At 37.3% G+C, this 24,766-nt stretch overlaps 1 protein-coding gene across 1 annotated transcript in view; it reads right to left on the reverse strand.

Moving 5' to 3' along the window:
• Window positions 1–1,669: 1,669 nt before the first annotated feature.
• Ptprc (protein tyrosine phosphatase, receptor type C) overlaps window positions 1,670–24,766 on the reverse strand; it is a 110,971-nt gene continuing 87,874 nt past the window's right edge. The window contains exons 19-31 of the mRNA XM_026780000.1: window positions 20,822–20,858; window positions 20,633–20,730; window positions 19,880–20,005; window positions 18,146–18,303; window positions 17,495–17,630; window positions 15,756–15,905; window positions 11,675–11,765; window positions 9,907–10,040; window positions 8,710–8,844; window positions 7,222–7,344; window positions 6,831–7,006; window positions 4,446–4,581; window positions 1,670–3,146 (exon numbers count right to left, since the gene is read on the reverse strand). Of these exons, the coding sequence (XP_026635801.1) occupies window positions 2,880–3,146; window positions 4,446–4,581; window positions 6,831–7,006; window positions 7,222–7,344; window positions 8,710–8,844; window positions 9,907–10,040; window positions 11,675–11,765; window positions 15,756–15,905; window positions 17,495–17,630; window positions 18,146–18,303; window positions 19,880–20,005; window positions 20,633–20,730; window positions 20,822–20,858 (1,767 nt within the window). The 3' untranslated portion in view covers window positions 1,670–2,879. The remainder of the gene's footprint in view (window positions 3,147–4,445; window positions 4,582–6,830; window positions 7,007–7,221; window positions 7,345–8,709; window positions 8,845–9,906; window positions 10,041–11,674; window positions 11,766–15,755; window positions 15,906–17,494; window positions 17,631–18,145; window positions 18,304–19,879; window positions 20,006–20,632; window positions 20,731–20,821; window positions 20,859–24,766) is intronic.

Here is a 24,766-nt window from a genome sequence, read left to right on the forward strand (position 1 = left end):
ACTTATCATAGTTTAACTTTTTGAGAATATATTACAGCCACTTAAATGGAATTTATATATAACACTATGTAGTGCTGGATTTTAAGGTTACTGAATGAATCATTTAGTCCCAAAGAATTCTGACACCAGAAATAAACAGTGAAGAAAAAACATTCTCCTTCTGCTAAGAAAAATACTGTAACAGGACTCTCAATATTATAGCCCTAAAATAAACTAGAGGTTTTTTTTTTTTTTTTTTTTAAGTAAGAACTTTTTACTTGGTCTTTTGCTGTTGTTGTTTTTGTTTTTTACTTTGAAGGTCTTAGCATTAATATTGTGAGGATTAGCTTCAGGAAAGCCATTTTCATGTTTCCTATGAACATAAGCCATGGCCAAAGACACGACTTTGTTGTCCACATAAATTTATTTTTTCAGCCTAAATATCAGACTTAGAATTCCACACTCAAGTGCATGGGTTTCTTCTTTCACTTGATGTACATTCTCATAGAACAACCGGCCTCTGAGCTACTATTTGCCACTTCTGTGGTCACACCATCCCAACTACAAAGAAAATTGCTTATAGCTGCCTTTTTACATTAATATAAGCTGCTATGACTCTATTTTCTAAGTATTTATTTTGTGTATTCCAAAGAATAGCTTCAAGAAGAAGTGTGCGTTTTAAGCACAATATCCACATCTGGTGGCTGTTGCAGTTGAAGTCTCTGAAGAAACCACACCTACTTATAAATAATTTTTTTAATAATTTTATACTTTGATGAAGTCCTAAAAAACATTTTGTAAGTTGCAGAGCTTCACATTTTTATGAATCCTGCATATTCTCGGTAGAAAGCCTAACCCAGACACTTGTGCAAAATTTAGATCAGCCTTCCCCCACTGTTTTCATAGAGTTCAAAGTAACACAGGTTTGGATGCAGTTGCAAATGGATTATTAAGTAAACAGTTGCAGAACTATGCTCCAGTAGATATCATTGAAGATGTAGATGCTCTTTGTATTCTGATGTCACTCACAGATAAGCACAGACACCTGCTTCCTCATGTCCCTGAACACTCTCCAGCATCAGAACTGCCTAATTCCATGATATTGGCCAGTGAAAAGCACAGAAACATCCACAGGGGAGACTGAGGTAGGAAAGTCTGAAGGACTAGATAGAGGACCCAAAGCCTACTTTATCTTCTGATGCTTGAAACTGATGATTCTTTGTTTTTCTCGTCAATGAAGAAAAATTATCTCATTTTGAAGAAACAGTTTCACTGTCAATTTTGCCCTTTTTCCCCTCTGTAAAGAGGAAGAAGGAGGCTTCTCCTGTTTAAGCATAAGTATACAGATTAAGGGCTAGTTTCGTGGGATTCATTAAAGAAATAATTTGATCGCAAAATAAAACTAGCTGTACAGACACGGATGGTGTGTATTTAAGCCACTTTGAAGAACCAGACAAGGGATGCCAGGAGCAGAAAACCAAATTAAAGGCAGTGACACTTGATGTATTCAGCTGATACAAGAGTCACCAATGGGGCTGTTTCCATTATGCATGAGAAAATTATTATTGAAGAGATTTTAGATATTAGAACCTATAGAATTAACATAAAGCAAACTTCAGATTTTTTTTTAAAGAATTGGGACCAGAGAAAGTATTTTGAAAGTTGTGTTTTGATTGCATTAAACAAATTTTAATAGGCACATACCTATTTCACAGATGAACATGCAACAAACTTCATATAAACAAGGAAGGTAATAGTTGAAATTTTACTATGGTTATCAATATTATTTCTTGGTAAGAGTAAACTAAACATTTACAAAATTTGAAATAGATGCGCTTTAATGAAAGTCAAAGATGGCCTTAAACATGGGAAATATGCATATTCTATCTTGTTTCTCAGGAATACTGAATTCCATAAGATACCTGTATGAGGTCTGATAAGTAAATGACCAGTGCAAACAAGTTTTCATGCTCCTGTTTTTATTTTATGTGTTTTAAAATATACATTGTATTTGTTTCAAGACAACTATTTAGGTTCAGTCATAACCTGTATACATATGATCAAGAGCATCAAGTAATAATTTCATTTGTTTTATAGGCAACAGCCCATTTGCAAAGTTCTATTTCCTAAATGTATACAATATTAGGCTCTCTTGAGATTTTTATGTTTGATTAAATATTCTTTAACAGATAGTGGTGAAATGACAGTATGTGGAGCATGAATTCTCAAATGTTAATTTAGTTAACTTTCCTGCAGCAGCTATACACACCCACAGCACTCCTATGTACTCTTCCATATCTCCAGAAATAGCATTCTAAACTACAACAGCATCAATAGAACAAGAAGGACATCTTGAGGTCATCTCAGAAATGCACACATTGGTGTTCTTATAGTACCAACATCACACTCTCTTGGTGTCTTAAAAAATGGATCCTTCAAGCAAATTAATAGTCTAGATAGAAATGTATAGTTTCTGTAGGGGAAAATGGCAATGTTTCTCACGAGCGCTTAGAATGGCTTGAAAGCACACACTCTCTCTAATGTCACGTAGCTGTCACACAGTCACTTACACTTACACATGCACACATACACACACGCACACACACACATACTCTCTCACACATACCCACACACCATACACACTCAATCACAAACACACAGATCACTCACTCATATTCACACACACACTCACACATACACGCATTCTTGCTGAATGATAGATACATCTTTAAAATAAGCATAAAACTGTACAAAACATTTTGACAAAACTTAAATATTTTTCTACAGTGGCAAGGTTGGACACAGATTCCACGAACCACTGCTCAGCCATTTTCTTTCACTCATTCTAGAAAAATGGAAACAACTAATTTGAGATTGAGTTGTCCGATTTGAGCCCTTTCCTACGAAGTTAGAGTTGGGCTGGCAGGACCATTGGCAGAATGTTCCGGCTCCTCAGTACTGTTGGCGGGCTCAGAAGCTCCCACAGCTCTGCTGCCTTCCTGGGTTTTATTCAGAGCATCACCAGGATGGACACAGTTAGCATCCTGCTTGACTTCACCCACTTCGTTATGAAATTCAATTTTGTCTTGGCTGCTGGTTTTCTTCACTTGTCCATTCTGGGCAGGATAGGTGCTGGCGATGACATCATAAAGAAACTGGTATTGCTCCTGATTAAAAAAAGCATCAAAAATGTTCTTATGTCAGGAAGAAACATGCAAGCACTATCTTCTCTGAAACGTCTACATGACAGGAAATTTTTGGCTGTGTTTTTACCAGGAGCTTGCTATCTGACTTCCCATTCTGTGGAATCAGAGGAGGGGTGGGCACCTGGTGAAAAACACCAAATAGGGGGCTCTCCCCACTACACCTCAGGGGGTGACTGAGCCCTAGCCTCTGCCATGATGTTGTTTTCATGCCCATGCTCATAGCTCAATGCCCGCATCATTTATGAATGCTAATAGGAATCGCTTCATTCAAGACACTTGCTCAAATCCCCACAAAGTTCCCCTTTTCACCTTCGTGTACTTTCTATGTCAATATAATTATCTAATTATTTAATATTACCTGTCTTTAAGTTTCTTTACAGACAATATACTTCTCAGGTATTCAAGTACTTCTTAAAATCTATATGTGTAAACTCAATGTACATGAAAACTTTGTATATTTAGGTGAGAAATTATATTAAGAATAGTTACTGAATTGCTGTTCAACTCTGGTGACCATTGCAGTCAGAGGATACACGGTTTGCGTACATGTAACAATACTGTTTCCCATTGTATACACTTTTCCCAGCACAAATTGCATGCCTCTTAATTCTGGGCTGGCCTCAGGATTGTGTTGGTTGGAAGCCATATCGTGGTAGTTCTAGGCCTAGACTTCAAGAGGTGGTGCACCCCTTTCTGCTTATGCTCTTAATGTTCTGCCATTTTGTAAGCTTGAGTTAGCCTTCTGCATGTAGCAACTGGCAACTCATTCCTGCTGTCAAAGGTAAATGCAGGCACTTGACAATTTACTGGAGGCAGAGATTATTTTAGGCTGACAAGATCAAAGTGGATACATCAGCTGACAGCAGACATGAACCTGGGTCTCATTGGCTAACCCTGGGGAACACAGCAGATCAATAGAATATCTCTAAAATGCCGTGATGTTATTGAAGTCTAAATTTGGGGTTGGTTTGTTATACAAGACTAGTTGGTAAATGACTAAAGGAAGAAAAAATAAACATTGAGTGGTTATTTAACGGTGTAACTAAATAACTAGTCACAACAAATTGCTGACAAACTCTAATAAGGTCTTACTTATATTAATTATGTTTCATTGTGGTTTAGAATGTAAAAATAAATGGGAAAATAGAAAAAAACGAAGAAGAGAATGGAAACCATGAAAATGTGAATAGAGGAGAGGAGAAGGCAAAGCATGCACAGGGAAACACAGAGAACTGGAAAGTGACATCACCGGACACTTACATAGGTGCCCACCATCCCTGGCCGCGCTTTGCGAAGAGATTTTACCACTTGGAAAACATCAACCACTTCTTCTGTTTCTGCACTTTCCAAGAGATTGAACAAAGCACAAAACAACCCCGTCTGCTGGGATCCATCTCTGCCAAAAGAACAAGAGATATTTTTTTGAGTAGAAAATGAAATAATTCAACATTTTAAGAAAAAAAATGCTATTAACATACACCCTGAGAGATGGGAATGTTTTTATTTCACATCTACTAAAGGCATCTTTCTCTAATTTTTTAAGTACCAAATTAATTTCTATGTATGCATTTGTTCTCTGACCCCTTCATACATGACATGGGCTATACACACACACACACACAAGCACACACACACAATTTTGTCAAACTTTAAAATTAATAGCTTAAAGTATGTTTTCTTGCTGTGGAATATTGCTTCTGTACACTGTAGAGATGTATCACTCTCATTGGTTAATAAAAAGCTGACAGGTTGGTAGCTGGATAGAAAGTTAGGTAGGTATTTGAGGGCAGACTTATCTACTACATGACTGTGACATTGCTGATTCTGCCATTTCATGAGACATAGATTTGACATTAAAAATATACTTTCTTCTGTTCAGTGCTTTGTATCTTTAAACCCACTTTTAGTAATGTCTTGGGTTGTTAGAACTAATATGAAAAAGTCAATTTGATAAGAGAAGAAGCCAAGATTTAAGAAGCATAGAAGCACATTCTGAAGCAGATGAAGCCCAAGTCCTAGCCCCGCCTTGCCTCCCTTCTCGGCTTCTCTGTCTACCACTTCTAACAGTGTTTCACTTCCACACCAGTGGGGAAACAATGCTTGACAGAATTACTCACTAAAACAAGGGCATCTGAATAATTTACCAACCACGGGAGGAAGAATGAATAAGGGTAGACAATGCAACACAGTTTCATCTCAGACCTCAAGCCATCAGCAAGCATTCTGGTCAGCCCTTGCTAAGAAACGTACAGTGGTACCCTAACCAATACACTGAAGCCTCAACTTCTGTCCTTCGGTTTTCTTTCCACATAATTTCACTTTAAAATGGCAAATAATCCCGAAAAAGGTATACGAATGAGGGCTTGTTCCTGCATCTGGGATGCCAATAAAGAGGACTTACACAACTTGAAAAAGGGTTTTGTCAGATCTACAGCATTAATCTTATATTAGGATTGCTTTTAATTTATCATGTATTTTAATTTTTTTCTACAAAGTTTTCATATTATGTATCTTTTCTATATGTCTTGAGGAGGTTAGTTAGCTCTCTGCTACGGAAGACACTAAGTGTCTGCATAGAAAGAACTATTGAGATTAAATATTATCTCTATGAGTGCTCTTGAGGAGCATGGCAGAAATGGGTTTAACGTCAAGGTGCCAAGCACTGAAACTTCGGTTTGTGTTTAAATTAAGGGCATGTGGGAAGGCTCAGTAGATAGAGGTGCTTGTACTCACTTCTGGTCACCTGAGTTGATTATTGAATCCCACAAAGTAACAGAAAGAAAGTGGTTCTGACAGCTGTTCTCTGACCCCATCATACATGACATGGGCTACACACACACACACAATTTTGTCAAAGTTTAAAGTTACTAGCTTAAAGTATATTTTCTTGCTGTGGAATATTGCTTCTGTATACTGTAGAGATGTATCACTCTCGTTGGTTAATAAAAAGCTGACAGGTTGGTAGCTGGATAGAAAGTTCCCATCATTCAAACTGAGAATGATGGGAAAAGGGAGGGCAGGGTTGAGGGAGATGCCAGCCAACTGCTCAGCAAGCAGGATGTGTAACAAATGAGGTACCAAGCCAAGAGTCACGTGGCAAGACATAAATAGAAATATGGGCTAATGTAAGTATAAGAGGTAGCTAGTATCAAGCCTGAGCTATTGGCTGAACATTTATAATTCATATTCAGCCTCTGAGTCAGTTATCTGGGACCAGGCAGTTAGGACAGGAAATGTCTGTTTACACTTACTGGAAAGAAATCTTTCAGCTCTCAGTAATATCCAGTAGACTGACACAGTGCACCTGAGTCTATGCATAATGAAATCTATCAGCCAATCCATTCCTGCATTTCTCTCTCATTCACCTGCTCATTTGCCACATATAACATTCCTGGTCTAAGGCTAGCCAGTGGAGAATCAAAGATTATATGAAATGATATCAAACAGCTACAAGTCTAGAGTAACTGCTTTTACAACCTTCATTATTTATAGTATTATTGTAGGTGTGATGCAGGTGATTGACACAAGGGGGAATTGCTTCATGGGGATTGTCACCAGTCACACAGTTTGTATATCAGGAGAATAGAATTCAATAGAAATAAAGAAGCCTGCCAGCTATAAAGTACATCCTGTCAGCCCTCCTACCTGCAGTGGACTAGGATCGGTGCGTGCTTGTGATACTTCATCCCTTCAGGGCAACTCTTGGGAATCTTCTGCTTGAGGTTCTGGATCATAGACACCAGTTCCTTAGGTTCTGAAGGAAGCTCTTCCCCACTCCATGTGGTGCACTGGTACTGGTACACCGTTCTGGGCTCCTTCCTCTGCAATCAGAGGTGAAGGGAACATTAATGTAAAGGAAGTTCAGTCCAGTTTATCCTTTGACAGTTGCATTTTTTTCACAGTTGCTTTCATTCAGATAACTTGCAGCTTTTATTCAGAACCATTATATAGGCAGTGGACCTGATGGCATCAAATATTAAGCTTGCCATCAGACTAATTACATCATAAGTAAATATGTTCAAAAGTATTTACGGACCTTAGAATGTCTCAGTTCAAACACGCGGATAGTGTAGGCTGAGGATTTGCTGGTGTCTTTGATCACCACTTCCATGTCTCCATACGTCTGCTTTCCTTCTCCCCAGTATTGAGCACAGACTTCCTGGATAAAAATAGAACATGACTTACCGGGTTCCTCGCAGATCTTGGATTTTCTCTCTAAGGCATCCAGCACCCCTTATCTCTTCTTACCTCTTTTCTTATTAAATGGAAATGGATGTTTTCTAAAATTGAAACCTTTATACGAATCTAAAATCTACTTTAAATACAGTGAAGATCCTTTCACTGAACAGTGTTTGGTTTGGAGGGATTAAGGTAATCTAAGGGTAGCTTTGTTGTCTCTGGAAGAGGATCTTGGGATTTGTCCCATATTTTAAAGCCTGATTATATAACCTCTTCAAAATGTTATAGAATGACCTGACATCAGCTGGACCCTTCCAACAACTTGGGCCCCACTCTTCTCCAATGGTCTTTGAGAACAGAGTTTGTGTTGCTCAAAGACTTCACCCAGAATCTTGATGACCAACTCTACGAGAAGCTACATTGAGGCAACACCTAAGTAAATAAAAGATCCGACTGGAGAACAAAGAACCACAGGTCTCTGCATACTACCATCCCATAACTGCTGACAATGCACAGGGCCACTGACAGAAGACAAAGGTAGAGGGAGGGAGTGGGGTTGGAGAGAAATGGAGAGGGTGAGGGAAAGTCAGGGACAGAGAAGACAGAGAAAAGGGGACTGAGCAGAAAGGATCTGTAGACAAGAGAAGTAAAAGAAAATGGGGAAATGAAGGCAGAGACAGTAATGAGTCGTGGTGCCTGCTTATAAGGGTTTTACAAAATAAGTCTTGCCACATGTCAGAACTAAAATTCTATCACATGATCTACAACTGGGGAATTTTATTGGTGTCTTAGGTTCTAAGAAAATACCAAACATGTGTCACATGGTTTAAGTAAAATGCAAAAGTACATGGTGTGTTTACCCCCAATTGCATAATTTTATGACAACAATATCATGTAGAAATGAAGAAGGAAGAATATAGCTGAAGATTTCAAAAGGTTTTGTCTTTCTAGAAGAATGGGGTTAGGAAGAGCAAAAGAGCATCATTTAGGAACAAAGGATGTTTGCATATTAAGAATGCCAGATAGTAAAAGCTCTGCACATAAATGAACTTGTCAGGAGAAGAGAGTGGATTTTACCATATAAATGTAGGACAAATATACAAAGGTAAAACCTTGCACCACGTAGGTTCTCTCCTCCCCACAACCAGGGATTGAGAAAATGTCAGAACCCACATGTAAGATAATGGAGCCAACCTGACAATGGGCCCAGGAACAGTAGTGCATTGGACTGTGTCATAGAGGAATCAAAACATAGAGAACACAGCAATAAACAAAGAATCCGAGAATGGAAAATGATGTGACGCAATCAAGGGTTTTCTAACATGGTGCTCTCCAAAGTACAAACCTGGCCTCCAGTTGTTAACTCTGTCAACATCACAATGACCTTGACCTTCCTTTGGAATACCATCTGCCAGAAGTCACCAACAGTCTCTTTCAGTGGCCCCTGAGTGGCGATCATCAGCTCTGGTTTCCAGTAACTCTAAAAATCACAAAGGTGGGAATTGGTTAGTGCTGCCATCAAAAACAGACTCGTAAACCAAATGATACCAAATTTTGAAAAATAGCTGATTTGGTATCATTGCCATTTATAGAAAGTTATGATTATCAAGTCCACGAAAAAATACAGCATCTTTTTATAAAAGAGCTAATAATATGAAATTACAGTTACAATATGCAATGCTAAAAATAATTTTTCTTTGAAAAATTTTTTCTCCATTAGTTATTTAATTATAAAGATGAATTAACATAAGCTTTTAAAATTATTCTATCATTCATCTACTTAACTTGTGACATAGCGTGATGTGATATAACATAGCATAATTAACCTAATACTCATGAAAGTGTGAGCTGCAGGAAGATCTAGAGAAGAAATAAATCCAACTGAATACTTACGTCTTTACTGGATCCCTCATTTAGTTTTTTTTGGTTTAGCTGTTGTTTTCCAAAAAGGTGTATGATAAAAAGCCATCAGAGAGACTTTCAACATGCTGGCATGTAACTATCAAGACTAATAAGCTCAGTGCTGGGGTGGGCCTTACAATAATAAATAACTAATGCTAGTTATCACTGTATCGTCCTACAAATTTGTTTTGCTGATTTGAATAGCTAATGCCTTCTAATAGTTACATTTATTCTAATTTTATTTTTAAAACTAGCATGCCATTATGTTTGATATAAAATAAGCAATAGCATTTTCTCGTCCCGAATCAACTGATAAAATTTGAACTTTTTTGTTTCGTTTGATATGTTTAAAATGGTATCACCAGGTGAAAGTTTTCTGCCTCTGAACACGTAGTTATCACCGAGCTCATCAGCTGTGTATAATACTGCCTAAGAAATGGCCCTAACGACAGACATAATCTCAAAGGGTCAGATCCTGGTCTGGAAGTGCAGGTACCCACCATTACAAATGATACAGTGATGTACTTGCTGGAGTGTAGGTACCCACCATACAAAGGATGCAGTGATGTATTTGCTGGAGTGTAGGTACCCACCATTACAAAGGATGCAGTGATGAATTTGCTGGAGTGTAGGTACTCACCATTACAAAGGATGCATTGATGTACTTGCTGGTTTCCTCTGAGTCACTGTCATCATCAGAAGACTCCTCAGACTCAGGCTCGCTCTCTTTGCTCATCTCCAGCTCGTGCTTCAGTGGCACTCTGTTAAAGTCATCTATGGAAAAACAAACGGTAGCAAGTCTTCCCAGAAAAGTAGGCGGGACTGAGGACATAGATCACCTACGGAGAATGCTCTCAGCATGAACACAATCTGGGGCTCAATGAAAAACTCAAATGAAAAGGAATCAAATTTCTGACTAACAGACTCGTAGAAATGAAAAGGAAATGCAGAATTAATTGTACTGGTTCAATGTCAATAAGAGTCTAATCATTAAGTTATTCAATACTTAATAATTTAAACTTAGTATCAGAAGTCTAAAAATGAAGAAAGTACCCCCAAAAGATTTCAGTAATAAAAGCACAGGTCATATGTAATGATATTTCATTTGTATTTTAATAAATAAAGCTTGCCTGAAGTTCAGAGAGTAAAACAGCCACACTGGTCAGCCTTACAGACCAGGCAGTGGTGATACACACGTTTAATCCCAGTAGCCACACTAGTTTGCCACAGAAACCAGGTAGTAGTGGTGCACGCCTTTAATCCCAGAACTAGATAAAAATATAAAACAGGAGGAGGCGGCATCTCTCACACACAGTCTCATTCTGAGATTCCTGGAGGCAGGATTACCATTTAGGACTGAGGTAGAAGTAAAAGCTGGTGGCTGGCTGTTTTGCTTTTCTGACCTTCAGGTTGAACCCCAATTTCCATCTCTGGGTTTTTATTAATTGTGCTATAGGCATGAGAAATAGCATCATTATTCTCCAATTGATTGTTCAGGGTTTGATATGAACATTTTCGTTGTTTGTGGACTATCACTGTTCTGGTTACTATAACTTAAAACTTAATATCTTAGACTTTTGTTTTCAATATCATTTAATTAACATTAAATAACAATGTCTCCTAAGTACATTTTAGATTAATTACTATTTAGTTTTATTTAGTACTAAAGCATCCCTTGTTACTCAATATTTTAAATTGGTAAAAAATTCAGCTGATGTATTTATCTACATTATTGTCGATTCTGTATTTTAACTGTATTAACAAGGACTTCTACATAAATTAACTAGGTCAGCCATATGTTGATTTGATTTATCTGGTTGTCTTGTTTATTAGCTTGGCTTATATTTCACCTGTGCTAATTTTGGTATAGGCAACTGGATGCCGCCAAAGCAGCACCAGGTGTGATCTTGTCAACAAGCTTAAATAGAATTAAAGCTTAAAAATTGTTTCTAGTTCAATGTGGGAAATTTAGCAATTGATGGTTTATTGAACATTTCCACCGTTTATCAATCTCTCAGATATCAGTGGTAAAGAAAACAGATGACTGCTAAAATCTCTCCTGTTTGGTGATTACCTTGACATATACTAAAGATAAAATAAAACGAACAAAGGAGAGTAATCCTTTTTTTTTGTCCCTGCTCAGAGGCTTCATATTCTTAGAACTAACCTATTTCTGTTTTATTTTTTATCAAGTTGGGGGGAATCTGTTGGGGGTAGAAAACACACTTCATACTGTCTGTCTTCTGATGTTCATTGAAAATACTAGGATCCAAACAATCTGCTAAAACTAAATTTTAGATAGCCCACAAATCTCTTATTGATCGTCAATCAAGTGTATGCTGTACACTAAATAAGTTCAAACATGGTTTAACTTTATCTGATGGAAGATATAAAAGTAAATTACATACATGGAACAACATTAGAATTCCTGTTTTTCTTTTTATTTTCATCTTGATTTCCAATGTGCTGTGTCCTCCAGCTCCTGTATGAAGGAAGTCGCTAAGAAAAACAAACAACAATCCTCCTTTAAAACTCAAATATTTCCATAATTATTGTAGCCTAGATATCACTCAAAGATGAGAACTTCATCAATGACTATGAAATGTATGTAACTCCCCACAGGTGAAAGTTTTTAAATTTGACGCTGAAACTTTCCTTTGTATTGTTCACATATTTAGTAGGTTTGACATATTGAAGCAGGACTGAAAAGTGACATTTGTACCCAATAGAATCTGCTTCTCAGTTAAGAGATGCCTCAACACAAGGTAGTATAGCTTGTTCTTCCATCAGACAAAACCCACAAAATACAGATTTTCATTAATATCCATCATGCAATAGCAAATTATTTTATATGAACAGGTATGGGTCAAAAAGAAAGGTACCCAAAGGATGTTAAGACCCCATCCATTTGGAGGCAGAGCAAGGATAGAACAATTCAAACTCATTTGAAAAATTGTCATTTGAAAAGAGATGCTTACATAAAGAGAGCCTTCATAGCAGTGTATCTCAGCTATGCTATCTAGAGGAGTATTTTTCTAATCTCAGCCATGGAGTCATACAGAGACAGTTGCAGCTGTTATCTAAGAGGTTCAGGCTATGTCTCCAGCTGGTCAAAGGACCTGACATTGTCCATGTGACAATAATTTTTCAGGCATACAAGATGCAAGGGTGTAGATGTTAAAGAATTTTCCAGTAAGGTTCCAAAGGCCACTGAAGCCATTCAGTGTGTATCCAGGAGTGAAGCTGCGAAGGTGCAACCTAAGTTGCAGTGGGTACTTCGGGATATTGAAGATGCCTGATGTGTGCCATTTGTCACCGCGGGGCGGTGGCGAGACGGCCTGTGATCGAACCCTGAGAACAACCTCTTTTATTACGCTTTCTCCTCCATAATGAACTAAGCCATCAAAGCATGAGCCAAATTAAACCTTTCCTCCCTCCTGCTTTGTCTAACTCTAAGTGGTCTTTTTTTTATTGGTACTTGTTCACAGCAAGTATAAACATAAGAAACATAGAAAACCAGTTATGTTGAAAACACCATATCATATTGAGAATGACCACTCAACAGCCACTCTCCTCGAATAGTAAGAACCTCATTTTCTAAGAGGAACTGATAGATCATCTTCCAATAGTGAGGTATGAAGGATTGTTTACTCTTCAATCCCTGATTCTTTCAAGTACCCACAAACCTAAGTCTCTCATTGAAGCTGACAGTGTACAGGGCAGTATATTACTAGCTAGGGGAAGAGGCCACTGACACTTCATAGTGGAATAAATAAGAGCAGGGTCCCAGGTTCAACTGCACGTGATCCTGGATAAAGTTAGAGTATATAGGAAATGAAAGATTATTTGATGGGGGGGGCTCCATGATGCAGCTTCCTTGAGATCATTATCTACGATGGTCGAGGGTTTTGCACTGATTCATTTAGTTGGAGACATTTATACTATTTATCCCTTTACTTGTGCTCTGCAAGTAAGCCCAGTAGACGTACTAGTTCCTTGGATTGAACTCTGATAGAATTGTGACTTGGGTTTCTTGTCGGGTGTCCTATCTGGGGTGAACAGAAGTCTGTTCGTGTTTCCACAAGAAAAGCCAACGGCACTGTGGTATTTCTGCAAATCCCTTTCTCTCAACATTCTGATGTACATGATCTGTCTTCAGTGAGAATGTATCCTGATCCCCTGCTCCCAACAGTTTTTTCCTTTCCATTTTAGGAGATATCACTTGATACCACCAAGAAACTGAATCATCGTTAATCTTAATTTCTTTGCCTCATATTTTGAATAACAATTGCATATTCTCTTTGTTCCCTGCTTCTATTTATACAAATTTCATCCTCACAAAACCCAAAGAATCTAACTTTCTGTCTTTCCCTTGTATTATAGTACTCACTATTCACCATCATTCACTCAGAGGCATCAGCTACTAATTTCAAGATCATCCGACCTCATTATTTTTTGACCTGGTGAGTAATGGACTCTCTTCCATAAAATGATTATCTCCTTGCTCAAACCAGCATTGATGAAATAATCTACATAGTCTTGCTGTACCTTGATGCTTTATTCTCACCCCTAGAATTTGTCTTTCTACTTCTCACCCATCCAGTTTCACCACTGCACCTTTGTCTATTTGGTCACAAACGTTACATAATGTCTAAACTATGACTCGAACCATTCATGTTATTGAAAATTTCTCTTCTTCCTAGTCATTTATTCTAGCAACTTTCTCCTAGAAATTTGTGGGTTTTTTTCAAAGTCCCCCATATACTGTTCTTATCACTCTCCTTCTTGTTTGCATGTGACCTCTTCATATGTCATCATCCACTGCTACAAACATTCATTTACAAAGTTCATCAACTCCGTTGCTGTTTTACTTTTACATAACCATTTTTCAGATCTACCTGGGTTTACACAGCCTCTATCCCCAGAGAACTCAATCAAAATCATGGAATGATTCTCTTTCAATTCATGGCCATAAACATCAGATGATCACACAATAACTTCTGACAATTTTATTATCTTTGAAATAACTATTTTTTATTCTTTCTTCCTCCCCAAGTATTAAGATTTATTTTGCCTTTCTTCCCCTAATTTCCCTCAATTCTCCACTGACGATTTTGATTTATAATTCCTCCATAAATTAAAGGCAATTGGGGATGAAGTAATGTAACAACATTCAGTTTGATATGATTATCCTGTGTAGTAGACATATTTTGGAACATCCTACTATTCCCCACAAACAAGTATAATTATGTGTCAATTAAACATTTTCAATATATTACCAAATAAAGGATACTTATAGACGACTATTTACTTCCACTTTTTGACACCTCATCACCACATTTACCAGCCACTCTGCATCTCTGTCCTCATTGTCTTCTGCTTGTTTGTCTCCAGCCTCTACATTCTGTCTGTTTGGGTGGAGTAATTCTCCAGTCTCTAGATTCTGTCTGCTTGGATTAAATAAGGTCTCTAGGTCTCTTCCAGACCTGTCCCATATCCACTTACAAAGCATTTTGACTCTTGTGCCTATAAATGTCCATAGTACCCAGCAGAAATTGAATCATACATGCTCAGCAAAAAGTGAATCCCTTTTTCTTTTAATGAATATGCATACAAGTGTTTACTTTGACTATACCAGCATCATCAGACAAAAAGTATTCATGTGTGCCTTTGTGGGCTTGTGGTCAGTCAATCAGCTCAAAGGATGCTAAAGCTCTCTGATGTTCAGTCTAGTGCTGTGACTGCTGGTCCCCCAGAATAGGGAAGACTGTAGAACTTGGAACCATTAGATGCTGGCCCCATCCTCAAAGCTCAGCCCCATTTTCATCCAAATGGTCATGTGGTCTGCATCCGATAAAACCATATCCCTTCTCTTATGAAAGTAAATGTCTCAGTAAACTGGAAATTACAGTTTGAAGGGATAAATTCAGACCGCTTTTGACGATGAAGTTGCTTAAAAATGGCTATGTCAACACACTGAAATCACAGCAACGTACATGTCCAGTTAGCTTTCAGACAACCATTTAATAAAGAAGTGGAGACACACAGACTTAGCTTTTATGTTCTGTCTACCTGCTTCAGCCAGCTCAACTTCCTAATCAGTTGTAAAGTCTTCTAATTATTTCCTTTCGAAACCAAAACCAGATGTAGTCTTTAAAGGTAAGATGTTGCATTTACATTGCCTGTGGCAGGCCATTCTGTGGCTGTCGCGAATATTTTGAAACTCTTCATCTAAGCTTAGTGAAACAAGAGTGTTAGTTGTAAACTCAGCCCTCAGGGTTTAAACAAGCCTCTTACATAACTGGTTATAAATTTTTTTTTTTAGAAATTTTTTTTATAGACTTTTTTTTTTTTAAAGAACTTTCAGAGTCTTAGCTTCCTCATCTGTGCTTCACTGGTTTGTAGTCAAATAATCAGCAAGGACTTCAAGAACAGGCGACATTCTGCGAAGCTACTTATAACCATTGACAATGCTGTGAAGATTGCTACCTGGAATTCAGCCTCCAGAGGAGAGGGGTCACTGGGTGGATCTTTCTTCTTCATGTTCTGTAGACAGGAATGTAACTCAGACAAGTTCACTTCTGTTTCTCCAAACTGATTGTATTCCACCAAGGCCTGATGGATCAAGATGTACTGTGCCTGCAAGAAGCAAAGAACAACACACATAATTAATGTGTACTATAGACGCCTCTGTATCACTAATACAGAATTTCCACATTGGGAAGCTGTGTGATAAAAGAATATTGATATTTGTAGCATACAGTCTTGAAATTGACTCACAATTTTCTAGACTATGAATAAACTGCATTTAAAGCTAAAATTCCAGAAAAAATGCCTTGTCATATAGATTATCAAATGTATGTGACCTTCATTTTATGCCTAGATTTTTAATGACTCATAGTCTATTACTTCATTCAGTTATTAATATTGAGATTGAAATAAATATTATTCAAAATTATAATTTTCAGTAGAAAAGTAGGTTGATATCCAATAGAACTTATTATTCAGTTAGCATTTCTTTTCAATGAATACTTGAGATCTAGTATGTCAAACTTAAACTTAGAAATTCTAAACATTTTTGTTATCTCATTTGAGTCCTTTTTTGTTTGTTTTTGTTTAAGAAAATATATAATTCTGATAAGCTTTTAATCTGCCATCTCTAGTTTGACATGTCTTTTGACTGATTATTTTCTGGGTATCACTTATTTTTATAAATCTGCCCTCTTGACTCTTTATTTACAAACACACAAATACATGTACTTCACTGATATTGGTTTCCCTGTGGTATCCATCTCTGTATCCAACCACATAGAGAAATACACACTGGATCCTTCTCTCCAACACCACAAGTCACAGTGATTTTTCCATTCCCCACTAGAGGTATTCAGATTATTTCCAATATTTTGTTATTCTAACTATCCTAAATCCAAGGATCATTCCTGCACCTGTTTCTGGTTATGACCACTTACACAGGCAAATTTCTACTGTTGCCACACAGACATTCGCAATAAAAATTATCACTTCCAGTTAGCAAATGCCATGTCTCATACATGCAATATGTCTAAGTGCTTCAACTTATACTTTCCTTTTACCCATTTTTTGTAGTTTTTATATGAGATAATTACTGACTTTATCTCAGTACTATTTCCATTTTGTGGATAGTTGATCTGATGTATAGAAAGAATAAAAGAAATCCAATAGTATATAAAATAAGCAATTCAGGGCCTCTATTTGAATTTCTGAACTCTAGTCCAAAGAGCCAGGTTCTTGAAGGGTGTGGTGGTTTCTAACTCTTAGCCTAGCATTTGGGAGGCTGAGGCAGGAGTTCTGCAACAAATTCAAGGTCAAATAGCTGTATAGTGAGATCCTTTGTGGGATAAACCAACAAAACAAAAGATGCTCTAAGCCCCTACACTATTCTTCCTGCTTAATGTCGTGAAAAGCTACCAACGCTGTTTCCTCTTTTTTCTATCATGTTCAGGCATATAAATGATTTCACTGTTTTGGGAATATCTAAAGCTTATAAGGCTTGCGTGGTATGTTTCAACACAAGTACAAAGTGATTCCAGTGGTGATTAGCTCATTTTAGTTCTCAGAAGTTGAAATATCTTCTTTTTCCACTGTTTGAAGTTATAATGATATGGACTTCTTTGACACCCTCAATCGTCATCCCTGAATATTTAGTCATCAAACAATAATAAACCTACTCATGAAAAGTTTGACTTTACCTCCACTTGTACCATGAGGCATCTTTGTCGCCTTAGCTTGACGACATAGCCGTAAACATCCACTTTGCCCTCTGCTTCCAAGCCTTCTAGCATGGCATCAATTCCAATGTAGGTTCCTGTGCGCCCAACACCAGCACTAAAGGAATAAGTATAAAAGTGAGGTGAGAGGTATACCAGATGACTCAGTGAGTGAAAGAGCCCGGCTGACAAGACTGACATGACTTTGATCCTTGAATTCCACTTGAAGGTGGAAGGAGAGAACTGCATCCATAAAGATGCCCTCTATTTGAACACCACACACACACACACACACACACACACACACACACACACACAATTTTTTAAAAGGAATAAAAATGTAACTCATGTTCACAAGGAGGAAGAGGAGCAGCCATCAAGGGTAGGCAATAAGGCAAATTCCATCTTAAATATTATTTACATATTTACATTCAGGTCCTTGCTATTTATTTCATAAATCATAACATCCGTTTATGCCTTCAGAATTATAAAATGTCAGTTTACAAGAACAGCTGTTTAAGAAATGAATCTTAGTAGATTGTCAGCAAAACAGGACTAGCCAATCCATGTCCCTAGCTGCCCAACAGAAGGGTCGCACAGAGCCACGGGGACTCCTGCCCTGCCAATCCTTACCTGCAGTGCACCACGATGGGGCCACTGAAGAAATTGCTGAAAGCATTAACCCTCCGTCGAAGTTTGAGGAGCAGGTGGGGGTCTTCAGGAACCCCGTGATCTGGCCAGCTGGTAAACTGAATGTGTGTCACGTCTCTTCCAGTGGCCTTTTCTTTTTTCTGGTCAAGAGATGATGCATTCTTTGAGATGTGTTCTTTCAAAGCAAACTCAAGGGGATAAGAATGGAAAAAAAGAGGACCTGTGCAATAGGCTCCTCATGTAACTACCCCCAAACCTTTGCCTCAGACACTCTCTTCTGTGCCTTTCCAATCTCCTGTCCCAGGAGAAGTCATACTAGCCTCACATGCCCCACCCAGTCAATGAGTGATGAGCAGAGTCAGGAAGAGGAAGGAAAGTGGAAACTTCTCAGACTTTCTATCCTATGATATCAAAGTTAAAAATAATAAAATAAAATATAACGAGAGACTAGAAAAGGTAGTGGAGAGGTGTAGGTGGATGTTTCGAAACTAAGCAAACACTGTCCTCATAGCATATTAGAATTCATCTGTTTGCTTTCCTGCCAAACAGGACTATTTAGCACATGCAAAAAGTATAATTAATTACTTGGTTTGCATTCTGTTCTGTAGATTATCACACAGAGACTTATCCACTTTCAAAAATAGATAATAAAAAAGTTTGCTTGTAAGTTTCCAATAGAAATTATAAAAATCCATTAAGATAGATACCTCAGAAAAGTTGTAGTGACCAGCTAGGCATCAACCCCTAAACAGCTCCTCCATATATATACAATGGGGACCTTTGTCAAACATGCATTTTTCTATTGGCAATAAATAGGACTGTTTATCCCCAAGAGCAGAAGGCTTTAGGAGAAATAGCTAGCAAACCTGTACTTTTGGTTTTTGTTTTACTGAAGATGTATCTGAACTTTGCACAAACAAAGTTAAACTCAAATAAGAAATGCACATTTAAATTGCACTATTAAGATATACATGATAAATTAAAGTGTGTTTGTTACATTCAGAATGGTGCACCGTTACTATCTAATAATAAAACATTGTTTTCACTGTAAACTAAAAGTCTAAGCCTTTCTGACTCCCCATTGACAACTCAGCCTAAGGCAACTACTAATCTATTTTCTGCATTTATAGTTTCCTCTGTCTGGAAATTTCCTGAAAATAGAATCACATAATAAGAGATGACCTCCATTTCAACTCTTTCCAAGGCCATGCTGACTTCATTCTTTGCTGAACTGAATACTATCTAACTCACTCACTCTCTCTCTCTCTCTCTCTCTCTCTCTCTCTCTCTCTCTCTCTCTTTCTCTCTCCCTCTCCTGTATAGTTGTAACTTAGTACTTCTCAAAATGCTCATACCATATGCCATTTATTTAAAATATTTTTTTCATAATGCATAGACTATTGACAAGCAGGATTGTTTGTTTTGCCACTTAATAACCTCCTCACGGGCTCAGCATCTTGCAGACCCTCTTGTTACTGCTTCAGAGGTCCAGCATAGCAGGTACTTGTGATTCTTGTAGGCAAGCAATGCATCAATCAGCAATCTGAATTCTAACCTGTCAGTTTTCATCGCTATTTCAACCTGGCTCTTTCTCCTAAAGATCATTAAAAATAATTTTTCTTAAATGGGTTTTAGCTCTTCACATACAATATTCCTTAGCTGCACTTTTATAAAATGCCATGCCAAGCCAAAAGTTACATAATGAAAGACACCCACATGTGTGATGTTCAGCTTCTGAATGATGTAATCAGGACATATTTTGTGCTCAATAATCTTTACCACGACATCTCTGAAAGCCCGGGTGCCTTCCTCCATGCGTGGCCAGTACTCTGCACACTTGTTCTGTGGTTTAAAAAAAAATTACTCATGACTCCAAAGTATCATAAAACAGTTTCTGCTTACTCCTAAAACGTGGACAATCAAAAATCTATTCAATTGATATCCCCCCAAGCATTTGCAAATTATTTTAATAACGTGCACTTTGAGCTGAAATGTATTCTATTTCCCACTACGGTTTCTGGATGGGTTTGTCTTAGCCAGTTAGCAGAAGGACAATCTGCCTGGCCATCAACATCTATTACAAGAAGACTGCAAAAAATTATTAGCAAAAGATGGTCACTTTCAGGCTCTGGTTTTCACTTCTCTCAACACTGTATTATGTGGGTGTCCACCCAAGGTCAGTTTTCTGTGATCATTCACAAATAGTTGTGAAGTTGGCACATAGCAATGTACAGAACTTACCAATAAAAGCCTCAAAACCAATGCACTTTTCTATTACACACACACACACACACACACACACACACACACACACACACACTTTGTATAAAGATTTAGGTTTTCTATCTGGATGAAAGTGTAGATAAAATGTTAACAAGGTTAAAACAGAGAATTGTCTGTATTACTCATATGAGATGCAGCTCAGCATTTCTTTTCCCAAGTTCCAACCTCAGCCTTCTGGGCTCTTACCCTGTTTCCTTCTTCACATCGTGTGACCATGACAATAACCGTGGCTTTTTGTTCCCAGATCATCCTCCAGAAGTCATCTACCGTTTCATCCCGGGGTCCTAGAAGTTAAGTACAAGTTACAAGATGCTTTCTTAGAGATGCTGCAAAACCAGTTTCCAGGAATAACGGCAGGATTTGGAAATAAGTTACCTTGTGCAGCAATGTATTTTCTTGGTTCTTTGAAGCCCTGATCAAAACACACAAAGAAAAGAGAGCATTTATAGAAAACCTGTTCATGCAAAACTCTGAATGACAAGAAGCTGACATGGCTCTATCGTGGTTGTGAACACATCTGGCCATTTCGAGATCATAGCAGGGAGCATTTAACGATACAGAGCAGCTTAGTTAGCTTTGCAAACAGCTTGCCTGACTACATATATGTTTGCCACCATTTATAATTAGACTTCCTCTCCTCTGAGATGGTGAGGAATTAGCAAGATGAGTCCAGACTTTCCCTGTTTATAGACTGCCTGCCCCACAGTATCCTCTGCTATTTAAACCTTTTTACCAGTCATGGAGTTCTTTTACAGAATTTTATTCAATTTCCTGCAATAAATTCCCTAGGGAACACACCTACACTTCGACTTATTAACTATTACTGGAACATGCCTTGGATTCCCTGGAGTCCTTTTATATCATTCCAGATATGAAAAATAAAAACATTCATTATCTGTAATGACTGCTTTCTCTGCTCCACTGACTAAGACAAGAAGGCAGTGCAGACACAGATAAAATATGGTAATTCCTTGCAAAATACTCTCAAGCACTTTACATTTACCTTGGTAAATAGGGAAATTCCGTAAGAAGAGTTAGTGTTGCCATTGCTTGAAATTTTGCCCATCAGGTATATGAATCCTCATTTAATTTAGCAAGTCTCATGATAGTATCAGCCATTTATTTATAAAGTCTAGGCTTGGTAGCTATAGTTTGTCAAGAGCCTACATAGGAACTGACAAGATCTGCTTTTCAGATGGTTGGAGCCCAGTTAGAGAAACATAATTATAGCTCAATCCTATCATTAGCATATATATTTGAACAGAATATGTAGGCTATTTATTTTTAGAGCCTACCTAAAACCTCACAAAATCTCTAACATTGCCATATCTGCTCTGAGTTACATTCCTTTGAAAGAGAAGACACTTGAAAAATAAATCTGTGTACTCAAAAAAAAAAAAAAACTTGGTCACCATAATTGTTGTGACTGCAGAGATCACTTGCCAAAATCAGTTAAAATGAAGGTGACCAATGACCAATGACTAACTTATTTTGGAAACCACTCTTCACATGTGAAAGTGTTGCTTACTACCGGAAACAAGCTTTACAGAGAGCATGAGAATAAGAGTTTATATTATGAAGATCATTCACACATTCAGGAAAAAATGTATCAAATCAGTTAGATACCAGGGCATGGTTTTCAGAAAGAATAAAAAAAATATTAGGTACCAAACATATTTGGTGAGAGACAGGTATCCTCAGAGACCACCTGGGGATGCAACCCCAGTCCTGATTCTAGAAAAACTGGAAATATTTTACCATGTGTTGTGGGAGTTGAACCATCCCTGCGTCTCAGAGATGAAGCTGACTTGATCATGTGGATGATAGTTCTGATGTGTTCTTGGTTTTGATTTTCCAGTATTTTACTTAGTATTTTTGCATCAATGTTTATGAATAAGATTGGTCTGTAATTCTTTTTCTTAGTAATGTCTTTCTGTAGTTTGGGTATCAGTGTAATTGTAGCCTCATAAAAAGTTTGGCAATGTTCCTTTTGTTTCTATTGTGTAGAATAGTTTGAGGAGTATTGGTATTAGTTCTTTGAAAATCTTGTAGAATTCTGAGCTGAAACCATCTGGTCCTGGGCTTTTTTTGGTTGGGAGACTTTTGATGACTGTTTCTATTTCTTCAGCAGTTATAGATCTGTTTAATTTTCTTATCTGGTCTTGATTTATTTTGGCAATTGATATTTATCCAGAAAATTGTCCATTTCTTTAAGTTTTCAAATTTTGTGGAGTACAGGTTTGCAAAATATGACCTGATGATTCTCTGTATTTCTTCCATGTCTGTTGTTATGTCCCTCTTTTCATTTCTGATTTAGTTAATTTGGATATTCTCTCTCTGTCTTTTGTTTTATTTAATTAATATATGGAAATCACAGAAGATGATGATTGATAAACAGAAAATGCATTTAGCAAGTTGCAGTATGTTACCCAATAGCCATAATCACTTATGTGAATGACTTAACCCTGGAAAGCCGTATAATATCTCAAAAAGTGCTTTATTAATGATTAAAACACAGATGTCAAGGGTATATGTATTTATGACTGATTTAACTAGAAAATATATATGAATTAGTTTATTCTCTTATACAGATTTATTTGTAGTTGATCAAATTTTTATTCCCAAATTTTATATTTGCCTGGAGCTCTAAATGTGCTTTTAAATGAAAGTGGTGTCTTTGCAGATCTGGGAGTTAAAATGATGTCTTGGGATGCAATCACCAGTATCCATATGAGTGAAAGGGGTGGGTTATGAAAAACCTGGAGCTGAAATAGGCAAGAAGGACATGAGGTGGAGGCAGAGACTAGAGAGAGACAGTCATTAGTGAGCAGAAACAAGGATAGATAGAAGCCTCCAGAAGCCAAAGGTGGCCAAATAGGATTTTTCTCCCAGAGAACTTGAGTGAACATGGCTTTACTGATACCTTGCTTTGAAAATTTTAAGTTCAGGAACTCAGAGAATAGAATTATGTTATTTTCCTGGTACTAATTTATAATATTTTCTTATGCCAGATCTCAGAAATGAATATATGTGTGTGTGTTCACATATGTAAAAGAAATATTACTAAAGCTTAAATCGCATATCAAACCCCACACATTAATAGTAGGAGACATTGAGCAACAATAGGCAGGTCAACCAGACCGAAACTTAACAAAGAAAGAAGAAAACTAGCAGATGTAATGACTCAAATGGACTTAACAGACATCTACAGAGCATTCCACCCAAAAGAATATATCTTTTTCTTAGCACCCCATGGAACCTTCTCTAAAACTGACCACATACTCAGTAACAAAGCAAACCCCAACAGATACCAAAAAATAAAATGGAATAACCCCCTGTAACCTATCAGATCACCATGGTTTAGAGTTAGAATTTAATACCAACACTAAATGCAGAAAGTCTACAAACTAATGAAAATTAATCAGTGGTCAACTGAACCAACCCTGGGTCAAGGAAGAAAGAAATAAAGATTAAAAACTTTCTAGAATTAAATGACAATGAAGACAATATACTCAAACCTATGGGACACTATGAAAACAGTGCTAAGAGGAAAGTTCATAACTAAGGGCCTACATAAAAAAGTAGAAAAATCTCACTTTAGTGACTTAACAGCACACTTGAAAGCTCTAGAACAAAAAGAAGCAGACTCACCCAGGAGGAGTAGATGATAGGAAATAATCAAATTGAGGGCTGAAATCAATAAAATAGAAATAAAGAAAACAATACAAAGAATCAAGGAAACCAAGAACTGGTTCTTTGGGAAAATCAACAAGATAGACAAACCCTTATCCAAACTAATCAAAAGGCAGAGAGAGAGAACATCCAAATTAACAAAATCAGAAATGAAAAGGAGATATAACAACAGAAACTGAAGAAATCCAGAGAATCATTAGGTCATACTACAAAAACCTGTATTCTACACAATTGGAAAATGTAAAAGGAACAGAGAATTTTCTGGATAGGTACCACATACAAAAATCTAATAAAGACCAGGTAAACAATTTAAATAGACCTATAACCTACAAGGAAATAGAAGCAGTAATCAAAAGCTTCCCAAGAAAAAAAAGCCCAGGGCCAGAAGATTTCAGTGCAGAATTCTACCAGAACTTCATAGAAGAGCTAATACCTATACTCCTCAAAGTATTATACATAATAGAAACAGAAGGAACATTGATAAATTTTTTTTGTGAGGCTACAGTTACTCTGATATCAAAACTACACAAAGATGTGACCAAGAAAGAGAATTAGAGACCAATCTCAATCACGAACAGTCTCATTAAAATACTGGCAAACCTTGTTCTGGCTTTGTGGGGGCCTAGC

Source organism: Microtus ochrogaster, chromosome 6 (genome assembly GCF_000317375.1).
Source record: "Microtus ochrogaster isolate Prairie Vole_2 chromosome 6, MicOch1.0, whole genome shotgun sequence".
NCBI lineage: Eukaryota > Metazoa > Chordata > Mammalia > Rodentia > Cricetidae > Microtus > Microtus ochrogaster.